The 20,468-nt window shown below is 45.5% G+C and overlaps 1 protein-coding gene across 1 annotated transcript in view; it reads left to right on the forward strand.

Moving 5' to 3' along the window:
• The window catches only part of DDX31 (DEAD-box helicase 31), a 79,550-nt gene that overhangs the window by 29,420 nt on the left and 29,662 nt on the right, over positions 1-20,468 (forward strand). Inside the window, exons 15-20 of the mRNA XM_023188968.2 lie at positions 1,623-1,638; positions 3,159-3,194; positions 9,025-9,032; positions 10,210-10,260; positions 11,909-12,048; positions 16,564-16,645. Coding sequence (XP_023044736.1) covers positions 1,623-1,638; positions 3,159-3,194; positions 9,025-9,032; positions 10,210-10,260; positions 11,909-12,048; positions 16,564-16,645 — 333 coding nt within the window. The remainder of the gene's footprint in view (positions 1-1,622; positions 1,639-3,158; positions 3,195-9,024; positions 9,033-10,209; positions 10,261-11,908; positions 12,049-16,563; positions 16,646-20,468) is intronic.

Raw genomic sequence — 20,468 nt, forward strand, 5'->3', positions numbered from 1 at the left:
TGGAGATTTCTATCCACCCAAAACTTGTAAATTACAGCTATCGGGAGTAATTAGAGCTGAGAAAGTCTTTCCACAACAAAATGACTCTGCTTGCCTCTGCTCACCTTTTCTTAAAGGAAAATTGGTGCATTTGGGCCAATTTTATTTGCTGTTGTCTCTGACTGCCATTTGCCCTGTGATTTCCGGGCCAGCTCCCTCAGCCTCAGGCTCTGCAGTCCTGGATAACTGCTTCCTCCAGCACAACACTGACCTTTTAAACTCATGCCTCTTATGCTCTTTCGAGATTAAAAACTCACACCTTCAGTGTTCTCTCCCCATCACCCGGGGATTCACTTTACTGTAGTTGTTGCTATCTCCAAAGATTAAAATGCCTTCTCTGTTCCATCTTGGATGATGTAACTTAATCCCCAGCTGGTTATTGGAGAAGTTCCTATATATACAGTAATGAAATTGTACTATAAATTTAGTCAATCCAGTGAACAAGTGCTGGGTAGAAACAAAGATACTAAGCTGTTTGAATGCCCATCTAGGCCACATTTGATGCAATTACTTTTTAAGGAACTTGTATTCCATATTCACTATTAAAGGCAATGGAGACTTTTCTGTCTAAGTGTTGAGTTTCTGTATGAGTGCAGCATGGTTTCTTGTGTGTATATGTATGTGTGCTCACCTGCAAGAGGGGGCTTGTTGGTAACCTGCTTATCACAGTGTCAGTTCTCATGTGTGCGAGGCAAACAGTGGCTCTGCTGACACTCATTCAGGCCTGAGAGCTGTAACCATGGAATGCTTGCCTCCTGAGGAGATCTGTGTCTGACCAAGTCCTTCCCTTTATGAGGCCCATCCATGAGTCAGATGCTCAAGCTTGTTCTAAAGCCAGCTTTATACATGGCCTATAGTGAAGATGAATTCTAAATAATCTACTTAAAGAAATTTGTTGGGCGGGGTGCGGTGATTCACGCCTACAAGCCCACTACTTTGGGAGGCCGAGGTGGGAGGATCGCTTGAGCCCAGGAGTTCATGACCAGCCTGAGCAACAATATAGCAAGACCCTGTCTCTACAAAAAAAATTAAGGACTAAAAATTAGCCAGGCATGGTGGCACGTGCCTGTCGTTCCAGCTACTCAGGAGGCTGAGGCAGGAGGATCACTTGAGCCTAGAAGGTCGAGGCTACGGTGAGCTGTGATTGCACCACTGCATTCCAGTCTGAACAACAGAGTGAGACCTTGTCTCAAAAGAAAAAATTGTCAACAGTCCTTATTATATCCAACAATACTTTGTGGAACCTGACTCCTATTTGTCTCTTTTCACCCTACTCCCCCTTGTTCCCTACCCTTCAGCAAAACAGCCCCCTCTTTCAGTCCTCGAATGTATCATCTGGCTTTTTCTGGCCTTGGGGCCTTGGTTCATGCCGGTCCCTCTGCCTGGAACACTACCATGATTTTGACTAAACCATCCTTAGGTCTCCCCTTAAATTTTATGTCTTCAGAGAAATGAAACTCAGGAGCCCCCTGTTCTTCCCCATGAGGCCGTCCCATTGCACCCTTCATTTCTTCACCGTAGTGCTCATCCCGCCTGATCTAGGTACCTTCCCAGCCAGTCGTAAGCATCGTGAAGACAAGGAGACAAGGACTGTGATTTGTTTGCATTTCTATCCCAGTGTCTAGCACAGAGCAGGCACGCAGTAGGTGCTTGGTTTTGTAGATCGAATTGGGGGCGATAGATGGGGCCCAGGAAACTTGATATTGAGGGCTACCAGTGTGTGTGTTTTTCTAAAGACAGAGATTAATAGACTTGCTCACTGGGAATGGGGTTTTCATTCCTCTGGTGTTATCTGAGAAGTGAATGTTCTGGACTGTCAAAATAGAAAGCAGTAGGAACCTTTAGGGTAGAGTTCAGGTTATGATAGGAACAGAATATTTTATCTTTGACCCATAACATGCTGGATTTATCTCTCGGAAATTATTGAGTCTCCTAGTATGCAAACGCTTTATAGACATGGGTGAGCTATAAGCCTTAAAGAAAACTCCAGGTATCTGAAGTTCCGTTGTTTGTATTTTTAGTAGCTCTGCATGGAAGAAAAGATTATTCTTTCTGAAATAGTTAATACAATTCTTGGTGAGGTCAAAAGCATACGATCACTTTCCTTGTTCTGTCTGTCTGATGATACCTGCAGGCACATGGTATCAGCTAGACAAAGAATGCCATTGTCTTGGCAAAGCACAGTACCTCCCAGCCCTCTGCGCCGTGCCAGTCCCAGGTGTCACATGTAAAGAAAACTCCCTCACCCACAGCCTGATTTCTCTAAAGCCCTCAGTCTTTGTTCATTTTCTAGTCCAGGTCACTCCAGCTTGCTGATCTTCTGGGAGCCCTCTTTGCTATGTAGTGAAGATGACTGGAGAAGAGCTGGGTGGGGTTCGTTTCTCTCGGTTGCTGGGCCAGAACAGGAGCGCAGGTTTCCAGTCATGGGAAGTCCTTCGCTTCCTCTTGGTGTTCCTGCCCCTTCTGCCATGCTTGTTTGCTCTAGCTGACGCTTCTGGCATATGAGAGCTTCGGGGCGAGTGGGATGCACACGCTATAATAGATCATGCCTGGGTCGGGGGAGATGCTGCCACTCTGCGTCCTTTTAAGCAGCCTGTTGCTTGCCAGGCTATCTGAACGCTCTCCAGGAGCCTCCTTGGTGTTAATGAGGAACGAGGGCCACTTCAGGATGAGACAGATGGAGAACTGGCTTCTTTCGATAAAGAGGAATCGTGTTGTTAATCGTTACGTGGGGATTTTCCCCCCTTTATTCTGTGCCTTTTGCCATTTTAATTTATCATCCCGAGATCCTTTTAACAAGGCCAGAATGAATGTCTTTATGAAAATTTGGAAATAGCGATGTGCCCACACAAAAGTTCACAATTATGCTATTTCCTTTACTGTTACAAAGTCCCCCACCCCATTTTCCTTCCTGCTAGGAACAGTTAAGGGTGCATGTGTGTGTTTTATTTCATTTTAATTATAAACATCTCAAAAGCAGGGACCTTTTTAATGTCATGCAGCTCTCAAGCCCTGATGCGTGGCTTTGTGTACTGTGGCTGTTGAGTAAAGGTGTGACTATGGTAACATGGAGTCTAGGCAAAGCATAGTTGGGGGCAAAAGAAATCAGTTTGTGAAAGACGAGGAATCCTCACACATTCGCAATGTAATTTTGTGTCTTCTGGAAAACTAGATCTAAGAAAAAGCCAAGGTAAGTAGGAAGTAGGGATGAGCAGAAACGAGGCGTTGGAAGTTCAAAGCCCACTTTCCTGAGTGGAGTTAAACAACCAAAGGGATCAGATATCAGACACTGGATTATGTGCAAAGTGTTATTTCCTCCTGCTGATAGTGAAGAGCTCACCCTAAGCCAGAGGAAAGGAACCTGGTTTCTAATACCATCACTACGCTGATGGGTTGATAAACAGAAGTACCACTGACTGGCCAGAAAATGGAGTTTCCGAGCCACCTGATTTTCAGGCTGGTACTAGGTTTTCTGTTGGTCTCCTGGTGGCTCTCCTTGGTTGTCCCTGGATGGAGTGCAGTCACCTTTTTCCCAGAAAGAAGATACCCGCAGTCCCTGCTGGGTGTCGACTGTCCCTCGGCGTCCTCCTTGGCTGTCCGGCGCACGCATTTCTTTTTCGGAAGATGCACCTAGATCACCTGTGCTGCTTTCCTCCACCTTCTCAGTATTTTTTTCCGCTTGAAGCATACTGTTCTGTCTGTGCAGTTCTTAATTTCCTCTCCTCCTGGGAAATTTCCACCGTGCCAGGAGGCTAGGAGACAAAGGAGATAAGGCTGTGAGAGTCACAGAATGTCAGTTGTGTGCCCCAAATAAATGTAGACTTTCATGCTTTTCTCTGGGGTATGCTTTTTAGGTAAAGTTTATCTTTTTCATTTTATTTTGTTTGTGTTAACGGAAAGATCATTTGGAGATTGTTTGCTGTTTACTCAGTTACGCTAACTCATGTTGCCAGTTTTTTGGCGGCTCCAGCCAAGATCTCTCGCCTCTGACAGCTTCTGCACTCTCTCCTTCCTCCTCTGATTACGCAGCCCAATCTGTCACCCGGACAACGGGGGCCTGGACCCTGCTGATGGCTTTCCACACACGGCAATAATGACTTTTGGCAGGCCGGGAAGGCATCAGAGGCGAGTGTGCTGCGTCCCTTCTCAGAGAGACGGCAGGCCCCCTCTCCCTGTTAGTAAAAGCACTTTGTGAGGTTCTTGGGTAAATAAATGAGTCATTTTAATCCAACTGACAGGCTGGCACCTGAGCAAGCTGCCTTCCATCTGTACTCCTAGGTCTCATGGAGGCAGCCAATTGTCAGGCCCAGGGCCTTCAAGGCCTCACCGTTGAGTGTCTTTCAGAACTGACTTTAGCAATTCTTTTGCCCTAATTAGCTTAAAGGAATAAAATGAAGCTACATCTAAGTTCTAAGAGCAGACGGAACAGAATCCTCTGCCGAGTCTTGGTGGGTCACGGTCTCCTGTTGAGCTGATGTAGCTGGCTGACTGTGCTCCGGGAAAATGGAGCCTCTGCTGCTTCCCTGCAACCTCTCCCAGGGTGGGGCAGGGGCAGAGAATGAGATATGGTGGAGGAGGAGAGTACAGAGACATTGAAATCACTTCTCTGCCTAATTGCCATCATACCAGTTCTTACTTCACCAGGGTAAGTGAGATTTATAGAATCTCAAGAATACTGAGATTTGTAGGTCTCGAGATATTTGTCACATACATGGTCTCATTTGATCTTAGCAACAACCTCATGATGTACATAGCATGGTTCTCCCAGCCATTTTCTAAGTGGGGCAGCTGAGGCTCAGCTTGCTGAACTGACCCACGCGGATTGGACAGCCCCTAAGTGAGACTGGAGCAAGCAGTCCAGTTCTCTCTCCCTAGACCAGGACTTGCCTTTCTTTCTCCTTATTCACTGTGGTAGCCTAAAGAAACGACTGAGTTAAATCTGGGGGAGAGAAAACAAGGAGTATTGGGCAGTGGTTGGCCGTCAGTGAGGTTCCCCCAACACACGCATTAGTGGGAGACCAGAAGATTGTGTCTTAGCCTGTTGTCCAGAGCTAGGTCACCTAAGTAGGAAATAGAACCTTGAAGACACAATGACAGTCTGCCGGCGTCCTTCCTCACTCACTGTTGCAGTGTGTTTGGACCCACAGTGAGTTTCATGAACATCACATGTTATTTTAGAATCTTTAGAGTCTTAGTGTTTGCCGGTTGAATTTACTAAGCCAATGAGCGTTAAATTTTTTACAAGTCATGTCTGTGAAGCTCAAGCAGCCCGTGCCTACATGTGTCTCCCACTGCAGGGCACTTAAAGAAAAGAAATCAGTTCTTCACAAGAGCTTTGCAGATGTAAGAATTCATCAGTGTTTCTAAAAACATAAACTGTAGTTGGTGTAGAAAGCGGCTCCCGCTCCCCTTTAGATAGAAAACATCCTAAATTGTGTTCTCAAAGGCATCAGCTCTGCAACATCAGCCTTCAGCTTCCAGAGCCTGTGGGAGCTGTCTGAAAACGCTTTGTGGGTGGTTGACACACTTTTAGTACATTTAACTTCTGCTTACACACTTACAAATGCAGCCTAGCCAGCATTCAAAGGAAACCCACAAATCTGGGGTACGAGTGAAGGCAGACAAATCCTGAGGTACCCTCAGTGGTCCTTCTGGGGGAGTGATGGTGGGGTGGTATCTCCCCCAAGTCCTGCCTCTGACCCCGGGGGAAGCAGGAGTGTGTTTCTTTTTTTTTTTTTTTTCTTTTTTTTTTTTTTGAGACGGAGTTTTGCTCTTGTTGCCCAGGGTGGAGTACAATGGTGCAATATTGGCTCATTGCACCCTCCACCTCCTGGGTTCAAGCAATTCTCCTGCCTCTGCCTCTGCCTCTGCCTCTGAAGTAGCTGGGATTGCAGGCATGCACCACCATGCCTGGCTAATTTTGTATTTTTTGTAGAGATGGAATTTCACAATGTTGGTCACGCTGGTCTTGAACTCCTGACCTCAGGTGATTGACCTGCCTCAGCCTCCCAAAGTGCTGGTGCTGGGATTATAGGTGTTAGCCACTGAGTCACACTGGGAGTGTGTTTCTTGTAGTACTTCACGTAGTATTATTGTTTTTCAAAAAAGCTATGTACAGGCCGGGCACGGTGGCTCACACCTGTAATCCCAGCACTATGGGAGGCTGAGGCGGGTGGATCGCGAGGTTGGGAGATCAAGACCACTGCACTCCAGCCTGGGCAACAGAGAGAGACTCTGTCTCAAAAAAAAAAAAACAGCTATGTACATATGAACTTTGTGATACTTAACAGTGGGTGAGGGGTGGGCTGTTTTTACAGAAGTATCCCAGAGCTGTGAAATGGAAGGAAGGAATGATAGACTTAAAGAGTCATCAAGGTAACAGTATAGATAAGGGCCATCAATAAATGCTAAAAGCCTTGGATGAAAGGTTTTAGGAAACAGGACCATGTTATTCTCATGGTCTCAAAGTGTCACCCCCCAGTTACTCGTCACAAAGGAGAAAGTCACCTTCGCAACAGAGGGACCCATACAGGACAGACTGCCCCAGTGTGTTTCCCGACATGGAACCATGGGATGCACACACCACCCTGAGGTTGTTTCTGCCAGAAAGCCTAACCAGAACCTTACCATGAGGAAGCAGTTAGACAAATCCAGTTGTCTGATGTCCTCAGGAACATTTTGATGTTCTTAAAAAATGACAGACATCAAAAAACTAAGTAAGTCAATCAAAGGCAGGGGTATCGTTCCAAACAAAAGAAGTCTACAGAGACATAGCGGAGTGCATGATCTACCATCTGATCCTAGTTTAGGAAAGAAAAACAACTGTAAAAGGCATATTAAGGTGTGGTGGCTCATGCCTGTAATCCCAACGCTTTGGAAGGCTGGGATGGGAGGATCACTTAAGCCCAGGAGTTTAAGACCAGCCTGAGCAAAAAGAATCTAGATTAGCCGGGTGTGGTGGAGCTTGCCGGTAGTCGTCCAGCTACTCAGGAGGTTAAGGCCAGAGCGTCACTTGAACCCAGGAGGTTGAGCCTGCAATGAGCAGTGGCTATGCAGTACTCCAACCTGGGCAACAGAATGAGACCCCATCTGTAAAAAAAAAAAAAGAGAGACATCTTAGGTACAGTTGGAGAAATCTGAATATGGACTGTTGATTAGAAAATGCTATTCAGTGTTAAATTTCTGAGGTGTGATAATAGTGTTGTGGTTATGTAGATCAGTGTCCTTTTACTTAGGAGGTATGTGTTAAAGTATTTAGGGTTAAAATGTCATGATGTTTGCAACCTACTTTCAGATGGTTCGGAAAAATGTGCTTGCATATGTGTATGTGTGTGGGGGCATGAGTAGATAGAACACAGATGGGCCAAAGACAGGAGGTGGCAGAATCTAGATGAAGGAGTTACATCTGTATCTCCTTAATCTAGGTTGTACTAGTCTTTTAACTTTTCTGTAGGTTTAAATTTTTCTAAATAAAAATTGTAGGGGAAATGATAAGAATTCATTGTTACAAGAAAGGCAAACACAGAAAAGTAAAGATCTGCTTAGATCCTTCCATCCAGAGATAACCACAGTTGGTGGTTTTGTGAGCTTCCATCAAGGTATTATTGGTTCTCCATCTGCCTATTTAATGTTTTTTGGGTGGTGTTGCCCCTCCTTTATTTTTCTTTAACTTTTTTCTTGAAGAAACCAGATCATTTGTCTTTTAGAATACCCTACATTCAGGATTTGGCTAATTGTGTCCTCATGCTGTTCAACATGTTCCTCTTTCCCATACTTCCTATAAACTAGTAGTTGGATCTAGAGACTTGATTAGATTTAGGTTCTAGGTTTCAGGTTTTATTTTGTTTGGTGAGAATATGTCACAAGTGATACTCTGTATTTCCTATAGTGACAGCTGTTTATCTTTTTAAATTATGCCAAGACACTTCCACAGTCTGAGTCAAAAGTATCAAGGTTCATTAAAGAAAGTGTAGCTTCCGGGCCAGGCTCCGTGGCTCATGCCTGTAATCTCAGCACTTTGGGAGGCCGAGGTGGGCGGATCACAAGGTCAGGAGATCGGGACCATCCTGGCTAACATGGTGAAACCCCATCTCTACTAAAAATACAAAAAATTTGCCAGGCGTGATGGCGGGCGCCTGTATTCCCAGCTTCTAGGGAGGCTGAGTCAGGAGAATGGTGTGAACCTGGGAGGCAGAGCTTGCAGTGAGCCAAGACCGCACCACTGCACTCCAGCCTGGGCAACACAGCGAGACTCCATCTCAAAAAAAAAAAAAAAAGAAAAGAAAAAGTGTAGCTTCCATCTTTATCTTTTTCTTCCTCCCCTGGCGGTAACGATTTTCTTGAGCTCTGGGGGTTCTTCCCAGCATTATTTCCTACTGAAGTATGAGCAAATATGTTTGTATTTTCCCAACTTCTTACACAAGCATACTAGACACTCTCAAAATATATCCTAGAGTCTCCATATGCGTATATAGAAATCTTTGTTCTTTTTATAGCTGTATATACTCTGTTACATGAGATATTGCTGTATGTATTTTATCGAACCTGTCTTCTGCTGGTTGGCAGTGTTTTTGTAGATCTACAATCATCCATGGTGCTGAAATGAATGGCCTCATGCCCATATCATTTTGTATTTTTGTCAGTGTATCTTTTTTTGGGTGGACTTCTAGAAGTGATACTGCCCTGGGTCAAGAGCGAATGCACATGTAATTTTGCTAGATACTACCAAATTCCCTGCCATAGGGATTCCCACCAGCAGCATATGAGGGACAGAGGATCATTTTTGATGGTGGCATGCGGTATGATATAATATGGCCTTGAAAAAGCAAAGCAGACCTGGATTTGAGGATTATTTCCACTTCCCAGCTGTGTGCCCTCAAACAAACTACTTAATCTCTCTTAACTTTGGTTTTCTCATCTGTCAGATGGGGGTAATAGTTGTTTTGAGGATTAGTCAAGGCAACGCAGGTAAAGATCTCAACGCAGTGTGTGTGGTGGATAGTAAGTGTTCAGTAAATGTTGACTGGGACACTCTCATTACGACTGTTACTCTTGAAGAATGAATCCTGAGTGCACATGTTAGCTAAAGTCAGGGAAATTCCCACTTTCCAGTCTGCTGGGATGGTAAGAGCCTGGAGAGAGGAGAGAATTTTTGCTCTTTAGGTGGTGACTAGTTGAAAAGATACATAAAATTAAAAAATAAATCTCCATTGCTTTCATAGTTTTTCATCTCTCTAGCTAAGTCTTTGAAGCGGTAATGGGTTTGGCCTGTATTCTAATCTATCCATCAGAAGAGACGGAGGATTGTTGGATCCTTGCTGCTCTCTGAGGCCAGAAAGCAAAATCCTCAGTAACTGGCTCAAGCCTGTAATCCCAGCACTTTGGGAGGCCGAGATGGGTGGATCACGAGGTCAGGAGATCGAGACCATCCTGGCTAACACGGTGAAACCCTGTCTCTACTAAAAATACAAAAAACTAGCCGGGCGAGGTGGTGGGCGCCTGTAGTCCCAGCTACTCTGGAGGCTGAGGCAGGAGAATGGCGTAAACTCGGGAGGCGGAGCTTGCAGTGAGCTGAGATCCGGCCACTGCACTCCAGCCCGGGTGACAGAGCAAGACTCCGCCTCAAAAAAAAAAAAAAAATCCTCAGTAACTACTTTGCACTTCACTCCCACAGCGAATGCCTTGAGGGGAGATGTTCGAGAACACACCTCAAGGCCAGCTTGTTGTTTGCGTTGCTCATGGTTGTGGCCGGGGGATGATGATCCATGAATGTGTTCATCATCAAGTGGTTTTTCAAATAAAATGTGTGTTCAGAGTCTTTACGCAACTGGTCATTACTGTTTAAGTTCCTAGGCTAACCTGTCGATTCTTTTAGCAAAGGGTGTTGTGACTCCCTCATCAATGGATTCTGTAGAATTTGCCCAGAAATCAGAATTTTTAACCACAAGAGGACTGTAGTGGGTCCCCGAGCCCCCTGAAGTTGTATGCAAGACTCTGTGTGTGTGTGTGTGTGTGTGTGTGTGTGTGTACTGGGCATACACGTGTATGCCCGAATGTGTGTGCACTGTGGGCGGGTGAACTCTCAGAGTTTGTGTTAAATTGTCAGACATATCCAGGACCCCAGAAAGATTCAGAAACTCAGTGTTAAACCATATTCTTTTCTTTTTAAAGGATGTTGCAGCTCGGGGCTTAGATCTCCCTCAAGTCACGTGGATTGTTCAGGTAATTTTTTTAGTTGTTAAAGTGTAAGCTTGAGGCAGGAATATATGATCATGAGTAGATGCATTGGCTTTAAGTAGAATAATTATTATTATCCTCTTGGGTGTTGCCCTGGTATCCAGGCAGCAAACTAGCCTTATGTGTACAATTCCCCTGACGTCTTTCCTTAACCCAGCCCACCTCACCACTGCAGCAAAACAGCCAGAATGTGCATTCACGAGAAGGAGGTGGCAGGCTCTCCTGCTTCTAGACTAATTCATGTCGCAAACCAAAATTTCAACAATCTGAAAACAACAGGAATTACCTCGGCCCCTGGGAGGCCTCATTGTGTCCGGAAGGAAATGGCTCAGCTGTCCTGAGAGCCGTGTCCATGTACATTGACCTGCAGGGAGCAATTAAGTTCCTGACAGCATCTTACACATACCTCTAGCCTTAGACGCTTTGCCAGAGGGTACAGGTGTTAGCACTAGAGTCTGGTGGTTTTAGTTTTGTTTTTTCTTTTCATTAGTCTACAGAATGGTATTTTTAAGCCCTTCTGCGTGGAGGCTGGGGGACACGTGCCCTGTTGACGTGAGTCATGGTTTATTCACATTTTAGTGGGCTTGCATGCCTGTCACTGGCCAGGATGTCAGATCTGCTCCCTGCAGATGATCACTTTAGAACTGGAGGCATTGTGTCTTCTTTCCTGCTGGCCACAGAGTGAACTGAAGATAAGGCAATGATGGATAAGGCAATGATGATTTTAATGTACGGGAGGCCAGACATACAGAATTGATCGTTTAGAGCTTATATTGTGAATATTGATTCATTTCATATGCTTAGCCTCCCATACATTATGTTCATCTTGGCCCTCATCTTTTTCATTTGTGTAGCATCAAAGGGAAAAAAAAGGAAGAATGAGTGGATGGTCAGTTAGCTTTAATGATGACTTATTGCCAAAGAAAACATAAAATACTGTGCATTATCCATCGTAATGAGTGCTAGAGTCTGCTCTTTTCTGAGTTGGCAGTGCTCTCCATGCAAGCAGAAGCATGTCCTACCTGCAGGGAACCTGCCCCTCACCTGCCCACATTCTGTAGAATGGCCTTCATTCTAAAGGACTGAATGAGGTTGCTGCAGGCTGGTGGGGACCAGCTCCTGGGGCCTGCTCCTGGTGGCCTGGCAGCAGAGGTAGACTCTGCCCACAGAGCAGGGAGCCCCTTCGTCCTTATGCCCTCCAGTCTCCTCTGGACACCTCACCCTATGGCCTTGTCTTACAAGGAGGTAGGCCAAGGTCATGTGATCATCCTGGAGAAATGTACCCCCACCTGCCTACATTTTCACCTCATCCAGTCACCACAATGAAAAGATGCAAATCAGAAAATGAAGAGACCTGTGGAGAAGTAAAATTAAAAAGGAGATATTGGGATGAGAAGACGTCTCGTTTATCGGAAACTTGGCCACTGTTCACATTTGCGTGTCAGAGCCTTGTTATTTCCAATGAAGCCAGGAGTTTCAGGGTTGAGTGACTTCTCCTTATGATTGTGTTAGGGTAACCATAGCACCAGGATTTAATTCTTGGGATACCTGGAGGCAGGTGAGGGGTATTGCACTTCCAATTAATGGCAGTCCCTTGATCTATGAATGCCTTCATTTTTGTTACCCTTTTTAGTACAACGCTCCATCTTCACCTGCAGAATACATCCACCGGATTGGAAGAACCGCCCGGATTGGCTGCCATGGGAGCAGCCTGCTCATTTTGGCTCCTTCGGAGGCAGAATATGTCAACTCGTTGGCTTCTCACAAAATCAAGTGAGTCAGAAACCTGAATGGGGTTTCGGCTGATCTCACCTAATTAACTTTCAGTCGCTTTTTACAGTGGATGGGCCTTGTAAGCTGACGAAGAGCCATTAACCCTTGTGATCCCTAAATGAGTCCCAGAATAGCCAGTGGCAAAAACGAAAACTCTTAATATCCTCAGCACATGACAGTTTTCATTGCATTGCCATACTAAGTCACAGGATGATCTGTTGTACTTGGTTTTCTTTTAGAGAGCCTGTGTTTTGTTTCTTCTGCTGTAAAGATAAGTATGCACCATCTTCACAGCTTCTGAAAGGCCTTTTGTTCACAACTTTTATTTCTTGCAATTAATGGTTTGTATCTTCAAAGTTGATTTGTCTTTTAAAGAAATAATCCTTTTTACTTACCACACAATTTCCCTCCCCCAGGAAGATAAACCCAGGGGAAATGATTTTGAGGCTGTTGAAATCCATACTACACTCACAGCCAGGACGTTCAGCCGCCATCCTGTGTGTCACAGTTCAGCACCTCATACCCCTGCTTTAGTAAAGCCCTGGATTCCAGACCTGGCGTGCCATGAGCACACAGCACAGCTCTGCTATAAATGGGATAGTCTTATTTCCTTTTCCTTGCCCAGCCCTATGTTTTTTGTAAAACATCAAATAAAACTGCAACACTGCCTTCTCCCCTAAAGTACAGTGCTAGAACAAAGCACTGCATTCTTCATTGGAATGGAAACATCCAAGCAGGCAGCCTGGAGGCCTGTTACGGGTACGGCCCACTCAGTTGCAGGAGCTGTGTGTGGCCCTACCGTACCTGCCCCATCTCCCACCAGCAGAACTCCACCTCTCATGTTAGTAAGGCTTTTCAAAACTCTTTCAAGGTTGTTAGTGTGAACACTTCTGGACTGAGGCTCATTCAGAAAATGTGTTGTGTGTCCTGCAGTGTTGAGGGAGGAAGGAAACTACTCCTGGTTGTAATGTCAGGGGGGCCAAAATATAGTTTGGGTTTTACTTTCTTCGGTGTGTTCCTTATCTTAACACAGTCTGTCAGTTGAAAGAGTAGCTTTTATTTGTTAAGGAAGATGTGCATATTGTATCTTATTAGTGAAAGAAATCTCATACAGATCAGTCACTTTTCACCCAGGACCGCTTCTCCGGCTGAGTTCTGAGCTCCCTCAGCTGGAGGCTGGCTGGCCTCTCTTTGCGGCCCTTTCAGCATCGAGGCTGACACCCACCAGGCGAGTGTACCAGGAACCCTGGGGAAGGTGAAATGCAAGCCCGCTGGCGCAGCTGGTTTCCTTTTCCTCCCTGACCCTGTTCTCACAGGCTGGGAGCCCGTCACAATGCTGCTGGTGGCTGCGTTTCTCTGTCATAGGAATTTGTGTACCTGCAGAAAGCATCTTCCGAATTTTGTCTTGTGGCCCCACAATAGAAAATGTAGTCACCACACTGTAACAGCCTGTCAGCCGCTCCACACTTCTTTTCCTCTTCCTTCCATTCTAGAGCTACAAATTCCATTCTCCCGTTCCTTGCTGGCTGCAGCTCTCTGGATGTTCCCCCAAGCTCGTTCACTTTAACATGACCTCTTCCTAAGAAAAATGAGTGACAGCACTTACAGAGTCCAATGATAATTGTCTAATGCTAGAGTTAACAGCAGACGTGCCTCTCTCTGTTGTCTTTATTTTTCTCTAATAACACGTTCAAGTAGATTGCTATGAAGGGCTCAAATATAAAGCTAAAATTGAGAAGGGAAAACAGTGATTAGCAGAGGCACGAAGTATTAGGGAGTCAGGTATATTTTAGAGACATAACAAATACCCTCATCTGCTGTGATGATCTTGTCTGGAAAAAATAGTGTGACCGCATTACATGACTCCCTTTTTAATCCCACGTTAGAAGGAAGACAACTCAGTGATAACGCCACCTCTTCCGAAAGGAGGAAGTGTAGGTCTTTTGGGGAGGGACTCTGCAGGGTGGTGGAAGAGCACTTGCGTGAGGAGGGAGGGTCCTTGCGTGAGCCCCACTTCACTGGTGTCTGCCCTGAAAACTCACCTGTGAGGGGCCTGGGCCTGGACCTGGACCGCTGCCTGCCTCGTGGGCGTGCTATAATCAACTTAAACAGACATCAGAATCTGGGTTATTACATCGCAGTCATGCATTGTTCTTCCCAATTTCTGTTTGAGGAAAGGCTCTACATTGGCTATATCTATACATGAACTATTTCTTTGACTTAATGAAAAAAAAAAAAAACCCTATTAACCAGTTGCAAAGTGTGCAGTGGGAAGAAGCAGACTTGAACATTTTTAGAACCCAAAAGGTCCACCCCTAAATATTTTTTGAGGAGGAGGAAGCATGTGCATGTTTTGTGCCTGAGAACATGAGAGCCAGGCAGAGGGGCGCTGGGAGGGCTGAGGCATCACAGGGCAGATCGGAGAAGGCAGGCCGAGGCTCTCGGCAGCAAGGGCCAGCACGACAAATGGCCACCCGCCTTCCTAGACCAAGCGCTGCGGTGCTCGCCCTGGCAGTTGAATGGAGCAGACAGTGCAAGAGACAGGTTCCTGGGCCATTGCCACCTCTGTCTAGATGCTCAGAACTTTGCTTCTACATTCTTTTGACTTCTCTGTATTTGTCAACTTCTTAACTTTTTTCTGCCTCCCCTTTAAATGTGTTTCTAATAAAAATCATCATTGGTTTATTAAAATGTAAATGCTTCATCAAAACGTGTGTTTCTTAGATCAGGCATAAGACAGTTCCCTGAATTTATTTATTTATCCATCTCGTTTCATACTAAGGTGGGGTGATTCAGATCTGTTGATGGACCCATAAATAATCATAGTAGATTTGCTTTGTTCCTCAGAAGCAGCAATTTCTTAGGAAGAGGAAGAAGGCCCTTTGAAACTGTAAATCACTCCAGTTCCCTCTCAGCTCCTGTATGCTTGGGGTGTGTGGTCCCCCGACATCACCATGTGGACACGCAGCATATGAGCCGCACTCCGGCTGGAATATCAGCACATGCATTTGAGAACACTGCCTTTCTGTGGCTATTTAGCTTTTTATATTCCTGACTGCAAGTGGCATGATTCTTTTTTCTTTCTGCTTCAAGATTTGACTCCAAGTTGTTGCGTTTCTTTTACTTTTGTATTTTTCCTCTTTTTTTCTCAAGAAAAAAGTGATGAATAGAAGCAAATCAGATAGACCAAGAAAAAGATGGGACTGGGCTATGTTTTCACCTTTCTTCAGGGTTCCAGGCACAAATGAGAGGGGAGTTCAATAGCCATGCATTCCTGTCACCTATGAAAAGTAGATTTCCCATGAAGTCAGGGCACTCTCCCTCCGACTCCTGCCCTTTCAGAGCATGCTCTGCCTCCTCTGGTTGACTTTTGCTGCTGTAAAAAGGCTTCACTCATCCATAGGGCTGTGAGTTGGCAGCAGAGAGAGGATGCTGAGGGGTGAGGACTGGGGGTGTGCAGGGAGATGACACATTTCAGGTAAATCGCTGTCAGAGACGTGACATTTTCATTCATAGCCTTGTCAGAGTAACCTTTGGGTGAAAGGGGGAGAATTGTCTTCTCCCACCTAAAAGGGTGCCATTCATGTTTTAATTTGCTGTTACATTTTCAAAAAAAAAAAAAGAACATACAACAAAATCATTTGTCTTTTTATGATCTGTTTCCCCCCTAGAACTCCTCTTTCTCTTTCTGTTTCTCTTCCTCCCTGGGAAGTATCTTAGCAGCAGCTCACGTTTCCTCCTTCATCTCTGACACACAAGTCTCTCTCTGCTCCCTACATTCGATTGCTGTGGCCTTGCAGTCGATTGGATGAAGCGGAGGCTTTCCAGACTCCACCACTAGGCAGGTCTGACTGTTTTGTTCTGGCTCCTGGTGGTTTCTGTTCCTGAGTGAAGCCCGAGTTCTTGTCTCAGTGCTTGGCACATGGCTCCGGGTTTATCAGAGATCCTTTGGTCTTCACCCCTCAGTAATTAAGAGACAAGGGTAGTGAAGCTCCTTCAGGGTAGAAGAAGAAAGGGCAGTGCTGCTGTGGACAGGGCTTTGTGCCCTCGTTACCCTCACAGGGGTGTTCACCCCACAGTGGAGGATGTTGACCACCTTTCTCTTTCCTTTTTTTTTTTTTTTTCTCTTCTGTATAAACTAAAGAGATCAAAATGCTTTCTATTTCATCATCAGCTGCTGAAGGCAAGGGAGTTGATCAGTTGAGTGGGCACACTTGTTATTCAAAATTTATTAAGAAATAATGACACAATCTCTATTAAGGAAATTCTAAATGTAGCCTCTTTTAAATTCATCAGGGAGGAAAGAAATTGTCAGGAATATCATCCTGTCCCTTTAATATCATAGAGGTCCCGTTCTCCATTCCTAAGGGTTTAGGAAAATATTTCCTTTCCTGGGAAGGTGTCACTTCTACTTCATGTCTAATTAGCTCGAGAATAGGCCAGTTTTGTGCATCAAGGTCTTGGGTGTTTCTGAAAGAGCAAAAAGTTTACCTTGCTATCCCCTTCCTTTTACAGCATTTCTGAGATTAACATGGAAGATATTTTGTGTGTTCTGACGAGAGATGATTGTTTTAAAGGGAAACGATGGGGAGCCCAGGTGAGTTTTGTTATTTATTGTGCTTGCTGCCAACAGACATGACTCACTTGGTTTGGGGTAGTAGACACTTTGTGTATAGGTTACTTCCTCTGTCAAGCAAAACGTTTATTTTAAGAACCGTGGACATTAGATTAGGCCAAATCTTGTTTTTTTTGTTTTGTTTTGTTTTGTTTTTTCTCGTCTTTGCTTCTGGATGCGTTTGCCACTCTCATCTAGTGAGTGGGCTACGGTCCATTCTGGAAGCCTGCCAGACAGCAGCAGGCTCCCCAGAAAGGAGGTCCAGGCCAGAATGAGTCTGGAGGCAGCTCCACACGCTCAGCCCCGGTGGTCCCTGTCCAGATTCTCAGCAAGGACGGCTGCTTAGACCTGCCTATCCCAGACAGTGTGGAAGAAATAGGTATCTCTGTGTCTCCTTTCAGACACACTTAGTTCATCCATTTTTTAATGTGTGTGTGCTATCCACAGAGGAAGAGTAAAGTTGAGATCATTAAGAAGAAAAATTTTTATTATCCATGCAGTTCCATATGGAGATTCTGAGCAGGTGCAGACAGCCCTGGACACCCTTTCCTGCTCCTTCTCTTAAGGCTGCACCCGACTAAACCGTTATTCCCTCACCCAACCCCACACCCTTACTCAGTATTCCCGTGTGTGGGTGCAGTGTTGCTATATGTAATTTTGTCTGTGAGATATTAATCACTTGAATATTTTACATTTGTTTTTGTGTGCCTGAGGATGGACCGGAAAATCAGGGCCGGATAGATCAAGCTTAAGAGTTTCTATCATGCTTTAGCATGTGCCTGTATTTGGATCATTATTCTCCTTGAACAGGGAGGGACCCCGTTTCACTGACCCTGACTTAAGTTCCCTTGTTTTAGAGAGCATGTAAGGAAATGTATGTAATACCAGGAGAGGAAATAGCCATAGCCTCTATTAGCAAAGTGTGTATTCCCAACCTAGGATTGTGCTGCACTCTTTACATGCACGGTCCCATTTAATCTAGCAATCTGAGAAGGTAGTGATGGCCCCAATTTACAGATGAGGAAACTGAGACTTAGAGAGGTGAAAGAACTTTCACAGGGGCACACCAATATACTTTAGTCATTCTGGGATTTGAAGTCTTAACTTCAAAGCACATATATTTAACTGTATACATATATTTATTAGTATTAACTAAACCAAGATAATTGAACTGAATCGTTTTTTGAATGAGGAAATGTTAGTCATTTTTAGAGGTGACATTTGATCGACAGTTAGTACCACAGCAAAGATCCCTGTGAATAATAAAAGCTATTAAAGCCTCCATTGGTCATCAGGTTACTTGAAGCAAGTCAGTATTTCATAGAAGACTCATAAGCCTCTGGACCACCCTTTATTAATAGTTTGTTGTTAGGGGTGTTGACCTGTGGCCAGACAGATCTTCATTGGTCTTGGCACACTTCTGTTCTTTTCGAACTATCATAAATTCTAGTTAAGGGGTTTTTTGGGTTTCTTTTTTTTCTTTTTTTTGAGGTGGAGTCTCGCTCTGTCGCCCATGCTGGAGTGCAGTGGCGCAATCTCACCTCACTGCAACCTCCGCCTCCCTGGTTCAAGCGATTCTTCTGCCTCAGCCTCCCAAGTAGCTGGGAATACAGGCGCACGCCACCACACCCACCTCATTTTTGTTTTTTTTTTTTTTGTTTTTTTTGAGACGGAGTCTCGCTGTGTCGTCCAGGCTGGAGTGCAGTGGCGCGATCTCGGCTCACTGCAAGCTCCGCCTCCCGGGTTCATGCCATTCTCCCGCCTCAGCCTCCGAGTAGCTGGGACTACAGGCGCCCGCCACCACGCCCGGCTAATTTTTTGTATTTTTAGTAGAGACGGGGTTTCACCGTGTTAGCCAGGATGGTATCGATCTCCTGACCTCGTGATCCGCCTGCCTCAGCCTCCCAAAGTGCTGGGATTACAGGCTTGAGCCACTGCGCCCGGCCATTTTTTTGTATTTTTAGTAGAGATAGGGTTTTACCATGTTGGTCAGGCCGGTCTCGAACTCCTGACCTCGTGATTCGCCCGCCTCGGCCTCCCAAAGTACCGGGATTACAGGTATGAGCCACCACGCCCGGCCTTTTGGTTTCTTTTTTAATGTTTCCCCAGATACTTAATTATGGTTCCACGGCAGCTCTGTGGGATCAGCAGGGAGCAGATGGGGAGCTGATCGTGGAGGCAGTGTAGCAGAGTGGCTAAGAGCATGGCCTTAGGGTCACGTTCCTCATCTGTCACCAGTGTGTGACTTTGGGCAGGGACTGGACCTTTCTAAGCCTCAGTTTCTTTCGAAGAGGCAGTGTAGCTGAGTGGCTAAGAGCACAGCCTCAGGGTCACGTTCCACATTTGTCACCAGCATGTGACTTTGGGCAAAGACTGGACCTTTTTTTTGAGACGGAGTCTTGCTCTGTCCCCCAGGCTGGAGTACAGTGGCACGATCTTGGCTCACTGCAACCTCCGCCTCCCGGGTTCAAGCGATTCTCCTGCCTTGGCCTCCTGAGTAGCTGGGAATACAGGCACGTGCCACCACGCCCACCTAATTCTTGTATTTTTAGTAAAGATGGGGTTTCACTATGTTGGCCAGATGGTCTCAATCTCTTGACCTTGTGATCCGCCCACCTCGGTCTCCCAAAGTTCTGGGATTGCAGGCGTGAGCCACCGCACCCGGCCAGGACTAGACCTTTCTAAGCCTCAGTTTCTTCACATGTAAAGTTGAGATAAAATAGTGATCTTCTAAGGACATCAGAGGATTGTGTGGGAAATAGTTCTGGAATCCCAAGTATAAAGCATAGGACCAAAGGTTTTTTTTTTTTTTTTGGAGATGGAGTCTCGCTGTGTCGCCCAGGCTGGGGTGCAGTGGCGTGATCTCAGCTTATTGCAACCTCCGCCTCCTGGATTCAAGCGATTCTCCTGCCTCAGCCTCCCAAGTAGCTGGATTACAGGCACACACCACCATGCCTGGCTAACTTTTGTATTTTTAGTAGAGATTGGGTTTCACCATGTTGGCCAGGCTGGCCTCAAACTCCTGACCTCAGGTGATCTGCCCATCTTGGCCTCCCAAAGTGCGGGGATTACAAGCGTGAGCCACCATACCCGGCCCAAAGGACATTTTTTATTATTTCTGTAACTATCATGATTATTTGTAGTCATACAAGTTAGTAGCAGATGTGGAATTAAAGCCCAGACTCAGGGACATGAATCCCAGTGCCCTTTTTTGCTGTATCATAATAAGTGGAACATTAGCATCTGCCAGCTCTCCAGAAATAAGAGCAAGTAGTACGATTACAAAATGAGATTGTAAGTTTGATCAAACGTAGTCTCAGGTATACTCTTTCTGGGCCTGGCGCTGGTGTCAGTCTTTATCCCCGAGCGCAGATCATTTCTCTCCAGGGAGTTGATCATTGCCTGTCTGCACAACGCAGGGAAGCTGTAGAAGGGCAGGAAGCCTCTCCCTGAAGTACACGTCCCCAAAGAAGGAGCGGAGCAGCTGCATCTCCCTCCACTCTTTCAGCAACAAGCTACAGTCATTTCTTTGGTAACATCTGCCCTTCTCTGGCCTTGCAGCATAAATTCTTCTCCTTAAGCCTTTTCCCTGGCTTGAGGCCAACCTCAAAGACTGCCTGAGACTTGAGGAGCGGTTCTAACTTCATGAGTAAGAACCAGGTCCCAGACTCAGACAGATAGGAGTTTGAGTTTGAATCCTTGCTTCCCAGCTGGTAGCTCTGCAATCTCAGGCAGATTATCTTCTCCCAGCCTCAGTTTTCCCATCTGTAAAACATGATTGCTATGAGGCTTAAATAAAACAAGG

This window comes from Piliocolobus tephrosceles, chromosome 14, assembly GCF_002776525.5.
Source record: "Piliocolobus tephrosceles isolate RC106 chromosome 14, ASM277652v3, whole genome shotgun sequence".
Classification (NCBI taxonomy): domain Eukaryota; kingdom Metazoa; phylum Chordata; class Mammalia; order Primates; family Cercopithecidae; genus Piliocolobus; species Piliocolobus tephrosceles.